Genomic DNA, 13,932 nt, shown 5'->3' on the forward strand with positions numbered 1-13,932 from the left:
TAACAGTTGAAGAGCTACATTTGCATCACAGAAAAGGGATGTTTATCGCATTTTCTTTTTCTTAGGGTTTGGAGTGGATCAGTTACGAGATGATAATCTAGAAACTTACTGGCAGTCAGATGGATCACAACCTCATTTGGTGAACATCCAATTTAGGTATTAAAATGTACTCCCTGTGGGTTAGGGTACTGTGTACAACTTCATATTGATTACCATTCAACAAGATAGAAATTCTGGAAGTGCAAGAACTCCTGGGTTAGTTCTGTTACTCAACTGGTAAGAAGTCAAATAGCATTTCTAAAAACGAAATTTTCAAATGTTATGATCATGAAATACTAAATAAGCAACGAAAAGGAATGTTTAATGGTATGTCAGTTGTGACTGCATCACATTTACTCATGTGAGGTGACTTATGTCCTGATTTTGTGTCTTGGAGTGTCACAGGAGATGGATCCTATGTAACCTAACAGATGAGTTTGAGAAACCTCTTTTTATTCCGTTCTGTGTAGGATGCTTTCAGTACTTTTTCTTTAACCAAACTTGATGTGAGATGTTGGTCCCCCTTTTTTATTGCTTTCTTGAGAAGGTGTTGGTCTAATAGGAGAGCTCATATTTGAAAAGCCTAACTTAAGCTTCATTATGTGCAAGTGCTTATTTGGCATCTGTTTCTTGGTATACTGACATTTCTGAAGGCAGGCAAAAGAGAATGGTGAAAATCAACTGTGTGCATAATGTCATGTGGAAAATCACCTAGTTCTTCAACAGCAAGTTTCTTATGAATCACTAGGCACACTTATTTTCAGAACATTTAAATCCTTAGTTATTGCAAGCTAGCAACAAACTCATCCTGAATATTTTTCTTTATGATGCTTACATAGCTTGTGTTGCTTCTTGCAGAAGAAAAACAACAGTGAAGACCTTATGTATTTATGCAGACTACAAATCTGATGAAAGTTACACTCCAAGCAAAATCTCTGTCCGAGTAGGAAATAATTTTCATAATCTCCAGGAAATCCGGGTAGGTCAATGATGCTTTGCATTCTGTCTTAAAGCAGTTTTCTCTTGTTAGGACATCTGATGTAGTAAAGTGGTTTTTGGAGGTAAAATACAGCATTGTGCTTGAAGGGGGAAAATGGCTGGGTTTATTTTGATGTTTGCTTTTAGTTTTTCTCTTGTAAATTTAGTAGACTGGTTTGTGGTTTTTTTAACCAGACTCTTTTACCAAACATCATTATAATTGAATATGGTCATAAATTAAGATTTACTTTTGAGTATTGTTTCTAATCTTTTTCTTTCTAATACTGGACAGTCACTGAGATGTAAAAATTTTGGATGGGATGCAATTTTTAACAGTATCAAGCAAAATTCAATTTTCAGTTCTTCAGATCAGCTCAAGATTTGAATGAGACAAAGTTATAGTGTTTTATTAGTGTTTTTATTAAATGATCAATTCCAGTATTTTTTATGGTGATGCTTCTAGTTAGTTTTACTTACCTTTTGTTTAGCAGTAAAAACAGATTTGAAATAATCCATGATCTTGGTAGGCATCCATCTTGGAAACTAATTGGGTTACTCATAAGCAGGTATCTGCTTATTCTGAGTCAGGGTAACCTCATGTTTCAAATTCCTCTTCTCTGGAGCTCAGCAGTTACTGGGTGATGTCTTGGGAAGGTTTAACTTACTAGCCTTATATGGCAGGTATTGCAATAACAGAAGGATTGGGATGATGAGAAAAGGGTGGTGCTTAATGGTGGCTTGAATTTTTACTTCTGGGATCTTTGTTGTTTTCACTTTGGTTTTCAGTCCCAACAATTCAAAGTCCCAAGAGCAAGTTGTAAGTAGAAGGTTGTAAATTCTGTGGGCATAAAAAAAAGTGTAGTAGAAATGTCTGTTAGCATCCTCTCATTGATTTGTGATGTTCTCTCAAGTTTTGACCTATACTTTTATCCTAAATCTTAAATGGAAGGCTCTTGACATGTTTTATTTTTCTTTAATAAATTAAATATTCTTTTGGAAGAAATGAATCGCCACATTATTTTGACTTTCATCAGCTGCAAATTCTGCTTTCCCCTCTTCCTAATTGTAGCGTAGCAATTTGAGAGCTGTACAGTACCTGAAGAACAGCAGCTGGATCCTTTCCCGTTAGGCTGCGGGTCAGTTTCCCGAGTATCCACTAGATGTCATTGTTGTCCTTAATTATCACTTCGATTTTTGCGCTTTCATCTGCTCTTTCAACAGCTAAATGATTATTACCCTTTTTGTAGTCATGCTTAGCACAGCACTATACATCTCGTTGCCTCACTTCAGTTTCTCTTGCAATGGTAAACTCCTGCTCTTGAGGATATGTATGTTATTAACATATGAAAGATCTATAAAGCAATAAAATGTATAACAAGTGTATTGGTTTTCTCCAGTGTCTCAGGCAGTATTTCTTTAGCTTTTTTCTTGCCAAACACGGGATTCTATGCATAATGCATATAGTTAAAAATTATACTTCTCTATGAAACAAGTTACTAGCTTTTTTTATGGTTTATGAATGTGACTATAATATGATGCATGACAGAGTAATTCTTATGCATACCACATGCTCATGTGCTTTCTTTACTCCCAAACTGAGGAGAAAAATATGGTCACGCTTCTTATTAATGAGATACAGTACTGTGATGCTGTAAAGTGCTTGTGACTGTCATCACCATGATGTTACCTGTTGCTATCAATTTTCATATTTCCTAAACTGCTTGATACTGTTTCTTAAATTTTCCTTCAGTCCTGAAACTTTCTTCAACTTATTTGGCACATGGGGAGGTTGTTAAAGCAGTGTGAACTGTTATGAGCTCTTTACAGAAATCTGCTTAATTATACAATGATTCCATTGGCTTCAGTACTGATTAACTGGGTGGAAAATCAGGCTAAAGCATTTTATATTTTTCCATGGATGCTTGCCCAACTCATAGTGTCTAATGAATGTGTTTTCTTTCCAAATGGTCTAATTTTCAACACAATGCAATATGCTGTTAGGCTAAACTTTGTCACAAATATAAGATCAGCTTTTGTTTGTATTCTAGTATGTGAGCATATCTTTTTTGGAACCTAAGATGAATTTATTTTCTGAATAAAAAGTTTCTTCCTCCTAGTTTGTACCCCATTGTAATGGTGAGAACAGCCCTTGCAATCTGACAGGATTATTCCCTTGCCCACTGCAATTAAGGTGTGTGCACTCAGCCTTCTCCTACGACTTGAGAGCCTTTGTATCACAGCTGTCAAGCTTGGAGAGCAAATATTTTCTCATTTCCAGTCGTGAAGTTTCCCCACGTGATGGGAAAGTATCTTGTCTGGATAGACAATATACTCTGTAGAGGCATTTTTGAAACAGCATCCTGACTCCTCAGGATATGATTTAAGTTATTACACTTTTTCATGATGTGAAAATAAGTCACTGCAAAGGATATGAGTGAAATGCTGTCTGTGAGATATCTCTGATCTCTTCAAGTGGTGCTCACCTGTTTACTGCATTTGTACCTCTCTGAGACATTTAGATGTTGAGCAGTTCATCATGTTGAAAGAAGACTGTTTTGATGCTAACTGCAGTAGTATTTCAGGGTATATTCTCTATCCATATACAATGTATATATGCACACCTTGTAGTTACAGTGGTTTCTGCTGTCAGCCTGTAATGTGGGGTCTTCACACAGACTCAGGTGAAAGCCCTCTAATCTTAATACAGCTTTTATGGCAACAGGGTGAAGTCTTTGTTTTAGCTTTTTGTTGGAGTTTTTTGGTTTTTTTGCTTCTCTTTTGGTCTGTTGTCTGGTTTGTTTTCAGTTTGTTTTCTACCTCTTTTTGCCTTCCCTGGTGTTGTGTAAGCACAATGCCTCCCTGGTGGCCTGGGGTTGTGGCTGAGCACCACGGACAGGGCTCCTTCACTGTTGGAAGAGATTCTGCACTAGAGAGGGGAATTACCAACTGGAGGAATGCCCAAGCTGGGAAGGTTTTCCAAGAGGTAGTTACCTACTGTAATGCCTTTACTCCTGTGGTGCTCAGTGACTGTAGTGAAAATAGCCAGACATTTTCTGAAATCCAGCAGTGAGCAATCTTCACCTGTTTTCTGTATGTGGAGCAAACTTAGATACTGAGGAGTAAGGACATGGTAGCTTGTTATAGAGTTGTTGCAAGGTAATCAGTTAAGAAGATGCATTCCTGTGTGTCTCTAATCAAACATCTCTAAGGTACATTTTAAACTGCTTTCCACTGAAGATGGATTCTTGACTAGGCTTCAGGTACTTTGGTTAGAAACCATTCTTCTGTATTCTTTCTTCCATTCAAAAAAGAGGCATTTCTGACCACTAATTATTCTTTGGGTTCAGAATGTCAATTAAAAATAGTCTGCTTTCTGCAAGCTACTCTTCATGCTAAGAAGAGACTGAGTAAACTTTATAAAATTTCAATCTGTGTTTCCTGTCTGTCTCTTGGAAGGTCCATAGACATAATCATCACAGCAGTTGTTCATTTTGATTGTTGTCTTGCTGTTAATGCTGACTGAGTATGGATTTTTTTCATCAGGATGCACACAGGACCTGTTCCTTACATTTAAAGTTTACTGGTGCTGGAAATCTGCAAAGCAGGGGAGTAGAATTCTCCACTGGTATTGGTTAGTTATTAAGCCTTGTGATTGGTGTCAAGGGTAGGAATCAAATTTCAGAAGCAGGGTTATTTCCATTTGTACTCCGTACAAATTTCCACTCTCCAGCAGAGGATATTTTGTGAATCCCCAACCGAGATGTTCACATGAACTCATCTTTACAAAAAGAAGGCAAATTAAATGATGTAACATCACAGTTCCCTGCCAATATCATCATCACAGTAGGTGATATGACCTTTTCATCATTCATGTGCTTATGGAAATAACTAATTTATGCTTCAAACTGTGGAAATTATGAACAGGATTACAATTTTCTTGCCCTTTGATACTGTAGAATAGTAAGACATCAGAGTAGAGCTTACTGTACAGTCATGAAAAATGCAATTATTGAAATAGCCTTTTATGAATATGAGGTGTAGGTATACAAATAGGGAGGTCCACATTGGAGCTTGTAGAGCAGTGGAGGATTATTTTGACCCACACTCTATAAAATTGTTAAGCAATCTTACCTTGCTATGAAATAGTATTTTAAGAGAAATAAGCATATCTTCTGTAGAGGAAAACTAAACATGGTTTTTATACTGTGGTACATGTTGCATGTAAAAGATATTTTTTCTTTTTTATCTGAGCATTCAGAAACAGATCTGTGAAGGAACCTTTTCTTGCCCCAGAAGGGCTTAATTAGGGAAGGGTACCTTGAAGAGGCCCTGTATTTTTAATTCTGTCAGTCTGACTTTACTTTCTGAAGCAGAGGAAAAGCCATGTGAAACGATGTGGTAACAACTCTATGGAAGGCAGGAAGTTGATGAAGTACAGAGCTTTCCTCGGGGGAACTCAAGTACAGAGAGGCTAGGAACTGATCGAAGCACTGAGTATTATGTATGTGTGAAAGCCTCTCCTGCACTCAGAACCTTTTTCATGATTATTCATTTAAGTCCCACTAAGGAAAGGAAATTGGAAAATCACTGCACTCACAGTGAAGAGTTTCTTGCTAGTATCTAATCTAAACCTTAGTTTAAGGCCATTCCCCCTTATCTTATTGCAAAATGATAAAATTAAAAGTTGTAAAATGTCTCTGCTCCTCTTTTTGTAGGCTCCCTTAGGTACTGGAAGGCCGCAATTAGGTCACACTACCACCTTCTCTTCCTGTAGCAAGTGTTTGGTTACCTTGTTTCATCTCTTCTCTGTGCTTGAAGTTCTAGTAGGAGGATTTGAAAAGCTTTTCCCCAAATCTTTGTTTGTTAAATATTTTACTTCTGTAAAAATCTTTCTGATAACAGTGGCCTTAAAATTCAGATTTTTAAAACTTTGTTTGTTATCGATGCAGGTAAACTGTCCTCCAGCACGATGAGGGAGTTTTCCATTGGCTTTAATGCAAGCTTTCACTATTGTATTCTAATTGCAATACTTCAAACAAACTCTCTGGTGGACATGAGCATGTTGCACATAGTGTGTGAGGGGAAGGAGCCAGATGCTTGAACTTATGTTGAAGACCAACTGCAAATTTCAGTGAGCATATTCTCTAGCACTCTTTTGAAGTATGTAGGATTATATTACTGTTGTAGAGTAGTAATCGTATTAGTTAGGGGAAGAACTGCTGGTTTTCCCTGTTAGTGTCTTGCCTTTTTATATCCCTAAAAGATTTATTCAGGGGAGACTTCAGTAATGGAGATAAGTGTATCAATAGACCAGCCCTTTTGCCATTCCTAACTAGTATAAGTGAAGGATCTCATCTTCACAAGAGGATGTTGCTATGAAGGGAGTACCTGTATAGTGAAGGGAGCACCTGTATGTGCTAATAAAAGTTCTGTGTGAGTAGGTTAACTGGCACATTTTGCCAGTGATGTGGCTATGCTGCTCATGTACAAAAATTCTAGCTAGACCTGTGGAAGAGTCTTCTTTTTTCCTATTTTTTTTTAACTCAACCAACTTCTGAAGCTGATTAACGCACACACACACACACACACACACACATTGTCCTTCTGACTTTTGTGAAAGCATTTTATGTAGCCTTTGGCCCTTAGTGCTACATATAGCTTTGTTTCTTTTAAACCATGGCTTTTTTTTTTCTTTTTAATGCCTGGATAGAGCAGAGATGCTGATCTGTCTCCCTTTGAGAGCATTACCAAATTTTTAGAGCTCTTAGAGTGATCAGTCAAATTTGTGTGTTCTTTAACTCCTAGGAATTGGTCCAAATATGTATATTGATGTACAGTAGATCATATCTATTTAAAAAACAGTAGCCCTCGTGCCCTTCACTGCCTGAAATTTCCAAGTTGTAATCAAACTTATGTGCTATCAGGCTGAGGGAAGGAAAGCATGTTTTTCTTTTACATGCTCAAAATGTAGTGAAAATCCCAGTGGACAGTCGTGTTTACAAGGGTAACTGTCTGCATTCAATTGTGGGTTATAAAAGTGCTTGCTTGAATAAATACACAGAGCTATCAGACAGAACAACCAATAATTCCTTGGACTAATTGACCTTGTCAGTAGAATAGAAACACTTGCAAATAAAATTCCCATTGCCAGCAAAGTTGCAAATGAAAACCCCTGAAGAAACTGTGTATATCCTCTAACTATCTTGGAATGCAGTGATTCAGGCAGCAGACATGTGCAGTGGGAGGGGGCAGGAGGGGGGAATCATTAACCAAGAAAGTTGTGTGTACCAGCAGTTTTCAGTGGGCTCCTTTTGCAGTGTGAGGCTGTATTCATTCCTCAAGTCACTAAGTAGTTCACTTTCCATATTCAGAGTTATGTTTTCTACCAGTTGTTACTACTTTTACCATCCCTTGTGTCCCCCTGTATGATTTGTTTTGCTGGTCTGCTTTTATTATAGTGTAGCCTTTTCAGAAAAGGCAAAGGTGTTTGGCTGGTAACCACAGCATGTTGTAATGAGGGTGGAGTGTGTTTGTCATTCTGCAGCAATGGTTGACTTCCATGAATGCCAGTGTCTATAACCACACAGGCTGTGGCAGTTTATCTTTTTGATTATGTTTGGATTGCATAACAGGGGAAAAGAATCGCAGTAAATATCAGAATATCTGGTCTTCCAATCAAAAGCACGATGGAACAATTTTTTTTACTTTACCCAGTGATGAGTCATGTATCTTCCCATAAAAAAAGGAAAATATTTCACTCCAGAAATAAGTCTTCACAAGCGAATTAGTCATATATCAGACATTTCCTTTTAAAAGTTTGGATAATGTCACAAAGGTGGAAGTAGTATTAAAAAAAAGCAATAGTGAAAGACACAACAGGCTTCACTGTGTACTATAAAAACATGATTTTATTTTGGTTAGAAAACAAAACAGGAAAAATGGCATTTGGAAAATAAAGTCTGAAAAATGGTCTAGTTAGCTGCTAAATAAACTTCAGAGATGAAAGTTTAAAAAAAAAACCCACCAAGATTTGTAAAAGGAGGCGGGAGGGAATAGTGTATTTCACCTTAAGTAAGGGACAATGTGTAATAAGGGATTTTGTGGTTTTACAGCTCGGTGCATGTGTTTGAAAGCTGTTCTCTCAGCAACGTGGGTGGCAGGTTATGCTACCATATAATGTATTGTAGTTGGCTCTCCACACTTGTCAGGGTTAGCGTTCAACCATTCGGAAAATTTTCCCATTGTTCTATCATGTGAACCAAGGCTAGTGTTGAATTCCCAATAACCTTCTGCAGGAAAAAGAGGTTTAATTAGAAAGTTTGAAATTTGATTACTTCTGTTATTGTCTTAATGCACTTCTCTCTAATTTAGGTGCTTATCTGCAAATGCAATCAATTTTTGCTCAGAAAGATGAAAAACAAACTTAACTCTGTACTACAGTTGCTTCCACACTTTAAAAAGAAAACTTGTATACTCAATTCTGTCTTTCTTCAGCATTAACACTCTATTTCCATCTTAAACATGTTTGCTTTAGATGGATCATAGCTTTTGGCAGCTACTGCATTTTTAGCAAATAATACTGTTTCTAGTAAGAGTTGCAAAAAAAAAAAACTTTGTGTGAGGTCCTTGTAAACTGAACCTTGGGAACGTTATGTTATTTCTGTATTTTCCCTTCTTTTGTGCTTCTTCTCTATTTGTGTCATGGTTATAAATTACATCGTTTGAACTAGAGAATTAAAAACATTTCATTTTGGGATTCCTGTAATTTTAAAAAAGAGAATGTTTGTTTTGTGTGTATTTTTTTTCTTTTTACCTGTTATTTCAGAGGCTGGCACACAGAGAAATAAGCAGTTATGGTATTGAAATTCCATTGTGCCAGCACCTCCAGGGCATAATCCAAAAAAACCAGAAAAATCGCCTGCTGGGTTGTATGCAGTAGGCTTGTGTGAACATCAGTGTCTGCTGTTCACACATCATTTTTTTTACTGGAAGTTCCTGTTGGAATAAAGGTTCTGTGTTTGGAGAGTGCACTGGGATACTTGTTGGTCAATGGTTTTTCAAAGTTTGGAGGGATTTCTAGTTACAGTTTACCAGTGTATACTCACTAGATACTTCTTGCAGATAATCATTAACGTTTCAGAAATAAGAGAAGCAAGCTGGGATTTGGCAACATAAAAACTGTAACAAGAAAGATCTGTGCTCTTCTCTTCCTTTTAAGCATTCTCCCCAAGACTGAACAGGGGAGGGAGGAATAAGGTGGGTGGATGGAGGGGGAGGTGACAGCATGACAGAAGACACTCACATTCTTAGTTTATATTCTACTTCAATATTTAACCCTTTCTCTTCCTTCCCCTTCTGGTTATAATGCAAGTGTGGTGTCTAGTGGACATTTCAAAACATCCAAGTGCCTCCAGCATTACAGCTGAAGGTGGGTGTCAGTGTGATGCTCATCTAGAACATTTTCATGGTGCTCAGTCAGGTGAACCCTCTCAGTTGACCAGAATTCGTTTGAACTGTGGTTTGCAAAACATGTGATACTGTGCACTTGCAAACTGGAGCATGTAGCAACATCTGCTTTATTCTTGTGTTTGATTTCTCTGCACTTGGACAGAAGGATGGAGACCTTCCTTCAGTAGGCAGGTAGGCAGTACCTACCATTAAACAGTAGGCAAACTACTAATCCAGCTTTTTACTTGGGTGTTTGAAGGAGTTCCTGGCCACATAAAGTTTCAGGGTTTGAACTAGGGAAAATGAAAATCTTTGTCTTTGGCTGGCTGTATCATTTATTGGCTTTTGGGGAAGTGGACTCTAGACACCTGACCTTGCAGTTATTTAGCAGAGCAAGGAGGTAGGCACCATTGAAGAAACTGTCTGGAACAAGGACACTTCTTTGATCTCCAGAAGGCAGCATGTTAGGAAGGAAATCTTGGAAAAGTGCAGCAGACCTGCATTTGGAAGGGAAATTATATTTTTCTGTAGTAAAGGGGTCTGCATACAGCATGGAAATTGTTAAATAAAGAACTCTTTCTCTCATTTTTCTTCTTCTACCCTACTGCATTCTATAGTCATGCTCTTTCCCATTCTGTAAGTTCCCTAGGCCTGTGTAATGCAAAATTATCTCCTCTGGTTTTGAATTCCAAATGTGGCAACATTGTGGGAGTCACACCACCATCTTTTGCTTGAAGGATGCAAAACAGTTGTGTCAAAGCTGACAGTAAGATGCTGCTCACTCACTCCTGCTTTCCTTTTTCTGGAGAGGTTGCTCACCATTGGAAAACTTCTTGCATTTAAGCTACTTTTTTCTACACTGTGAAATAGGATTGGGAGGATAAAGTCAGTGAATTACAAACAATCATCTTTACCTGATTGCCTTCATTGACTTAACTGTAGAGAGTAATCCTTGGTGGGAGCACTGGATATTTTAAAACATTAAGAAGTGCTAAATACATGCAGCAAGGTCAAATCCAAGATTGATTCTGATCCCTCTGGCTGCTGCTACTAGCGTAGTATTAAAATCCACCAAAGAATAAAGCCAGCAGTCAACATTTAATTTGGTTTAAGTGTAAGAAAAGATATGAAAAGAATGGGAATTTTCTTGGATACCAAAGGAAGTTTTATGCTGTCATCTCAACTGGTGCTGGTCAGCTGGCACAGCACACTTCATTTTCTGTTTCACTTGTACAATTTGTAGGCACCAGCAGCTGGAAACCTCCTGTGACTCCATTCACCACCCTTTGCCAAACCAACAGTTTGGCAGCGGGGTGGAGGGAGGAAGTGGCCCCAGTTTAGAAAGAATTAGGAGCCAATTTGCCCACCTCTTATTATTCTCCATATGTGTGGCTTCCATACCTTTATTTGCATCTGTACAAATGCAGTCACACTTGGCTATTTGTAGTACATACTGCCTTGTGGCGAAGTTATCAGGTGTTGCTGTTAATTAGGATTAAAAAAAACCCAAAACAAATCCATTAAATGCACTGGATGTGCCACACTTTGTCAAGTCAGCACCAAAAAAATCAACAAAATCTTACATAAATTCAGGTAGAAATAAAGGAACAAGTGTACTTTGTATAGGTATATGGGGGCATTTTATAATTACAATCAGCCTTTTTTGGTATTTTTTTTTCATTTTGAAGACTAAAATTCTCGTGGAAAGATTAGATTATTCATGGTGCCACTAGGAAAGTAGTTCTGGGAAGGAATTCTCTTGATGTGGTAAATTAAAGCACTCCTCAGTGTTCAGAAGAAAATGCTACCTGGCAGGTGGTAGAGATCTAGAACAAATCCAGGGTTCTGGAGCATGAGACTCAGTTGCTTCAGAGCTACCAGCATGGCAGTTCTTTCCAGAGGGAGGTCTTCCTCCCGTGATTACTGAAATGTTATTTTGGTCAGGGATCATGTGTCTGCATGTAGCTTTGATGAGAACGCTGCTACACGGGATCTAAATTCAATTCTTTGCTGAGTTTTATTGGGTGGGAAGGGATTGAATGTGGTGGTTATCCTGTTCCTTATCTCAAGTAGTGCATGGAAATGTTTCTGTAGATATGAAGTATAAATTTATTTCTTTCTGAGGGCTGTTCTCTGTCATAATCTGTCATAAGATAACAGAGATCATGTGTTTGAATCGGAAAAACCTTTCCCAGGCTTTTTCCATTTTCTTTGTGAACACACAGGAGAGGGTGGAGTGAGAATAATAATGTAGCATATGTGTCTCTGGCTTGAGGGCCTGTGCTCTCTAGCTGCCTTCATCCAATTCCTAAAGTAGGTTTATCTAACAGTCCTATTTTATTTCAGAATGAATTCTGGAGTGTTTTATGTCTCATGTTAAAGGAATGTTAACAAATACAATTTTATTGAAGCTTTTTATGAATGCTCTTCTCAGTCACAGTTTTTGAGTGAATCATGTGGCCTAGCCTCTAATACTTCTGTTTAATTATTATTTCCCCCCCCCCCCCCCTGTATCTGACAGAGATCAAATTCAACTGTGGGTATGAAGGATTTTTTTGGATCATTTCTACTAGCAAATGCAGAAAACCGTAATTTGTTTCTCTTAGTTGAGATTAATTTGTTACTTCTCAGTAAGATGGTGTTGCTGACCATAATTAGTAAGGTAAAAATCAAATAATGGTTTTTTTTCATTGTTTCAAAAAAAGTTGCAATACAGTATCAGGTGAAAAAATGTCATAAAATTTTGATGTGGACTTCCCTCTCCTTGACCAGGTCTCTGTTGTGATTATGATAGTCACTATGTGTAACAAAGGTTTTCGTAAATCAGCTTTTGGTAAATCTGGCACTGCTGGGGTGGGAACTTCTATTGTGGAATTTCTGGACTTTCTTCTATTTCTTTATCCTGTCATGAGGAGTTAAAGATTTACTTGCATAGCCGAAATAAATTAAGCAGAGGAGCATATGTAGCCACAGGACTTGTAGATATACAGTAAGTCACATAGATTTGCAATCCAATTCCATCTGCTTGTTGTTGACTGCACTGTGCTAAGCAGTAAGATGACACCCCACAGTAGCTCTAGACTTAGGACATAGCAGGCCTGCTGGTAAACAAGTTTTTAATTATCTCATTCTCATGCTTTGTTTTCCACTGCCCCCTCATTTTTCAGGAGCATACTTAGGATGTAATTTTATTTTGATTCTTGTACAGTTCATGGTGAAGAGCTCATGTTCTTGTTCTGTAGGATGTAGCACTAAGGCTATTCCAGATGCTGTTTTTAGCAGAAATGCTGTTGCGCTGAGGGAGTTACTAGCCCAACAGTGTATAGCACTATTGAATACCTTTTTAAACTGTACATTTTTTGAGTGAATGGTGACTTGAGGGACCTTTGACTCCCAGAAAGAAGTCAAGAAATAAAATTCATCTAAATTGAAAGAAGCAGAGTCTAGAGTCTAACCTCCACATAAAACAACAGGAAAAAAAACCTTGTGTTTTTTTTTTTTTTTTGGACATGCTTTCTTACTGATTTGTAAGAAAACACAAACAAAAGGTAAAAACTCTACTGCATTTGTTCCACTACATTAAAGAAATTTTGTTTAGATGTAAAATTAAATGCTTCCATTGGGTGACAGTACTGATTCCAGCTTTGCAGATTTATGGAAGTGTATTCTGGCTCACATAAAACTATCCAGCTGAACCTCTGACAGATATATTTCTTTTCTTTTAAAGTTCATTCCTATGAAAATATATCTCCAGTGAGACATGTTTATGAATTTGGGATCTTTCTGAGATGAGACTCTGCATTACAGTTTAAATTTGCACAAATAGCTTTCACAACAGTTTTCTGCATTTATTTCCAAGGAGTAAATATTCCTTGAGCTGAGTATTATGCTCTGGATCCTATGAAATGCTACTGTGCATTTGTTTATTGTGTGCTACAACGCACTTGAGTAATCTTGAAGTTTATCAGGTTTTGCCTCACTCGCCTTTACTGAGCATCCACGGACTTCTTATCCAGATACAGAAGTGTTTGCATACTGTACTTCTACAGGATTTGAGGATTATTCACAGAGGTTTAGGGTCTTTAAATTCCTTGATTTTTGGGAGAGGCAGCCCTCTGTAATTCTCAGAAACAAGCCACTCCTGTGAAACCAGGAGAAACACTTTCCCTTAACCATAGTGCTTTTTGTGTCTTAAAGCAACAACTTGTCCTCTTGCTAGTAAAGAATGAGCGGGACTTTTTTAATTTGGTAGCACTCAGGTATAATTTGTTCTAGTCTTTTCCTGACAGATAAAGTCACTCAGGAGCTACAGGAGTCTTGTGTAACAGGTAACAAGTTGGAGCCATGCAGTTTTGTGCCTGTCTTCTGGTAGAAGATCAGAAATCTAGTTCACTTTGTGTAGTAATAGCTCTCCTCAGTGAGGAGAATGAGGTTTTTTTGTTTTGAGGTACTTTCATCCCCTCACCT

The 13,932-nt window shown here is 37.7% G+C and overlaps 1 protein-coding gene across 9 annotated transcripts in view; it reads left to right on the plus strand.

The window, feature by feature from the left end:
* ANAPC10 (anaphase promoting complex subunit 10) overlaps positions 1-13,932 on the plus strand; it is a 32,384-nt gene that overhangs the window by 7,768 nt on the left and 10,684 nt on the right. For all 9 annotated transcript variants that reach the window (XM_033059796.2, XM_033059793.2, XM_033059792.2 and 6 more), the window contains 2 exons: positions 66-156; positions 898-1,018. In XM_033059796.2, the coding sequence (XP_032915687.1) occupies positions 66-156; positions 898-1,018 (212 nt within the window). The remainder of the gene's footprint in view (positions 1-65; positions 157-897; positions 1,019-13,932) is intronic.

The sequence above is a fragment of the Catharus ustulatus genome, chromosome 5 (assembly GCF_009819885.2).
Source record: "Catharus ustulatus isolate bCatUst1 chromosome 5, bCatUst1.pri.v2, whole genome shotgun sequence".
NCBI classification, from domain to species: Eukaryota; Metazoa; Chordata; class Aves; order Passeriformes; family Turdidae; genus Catharus; species Catharus ustulatus.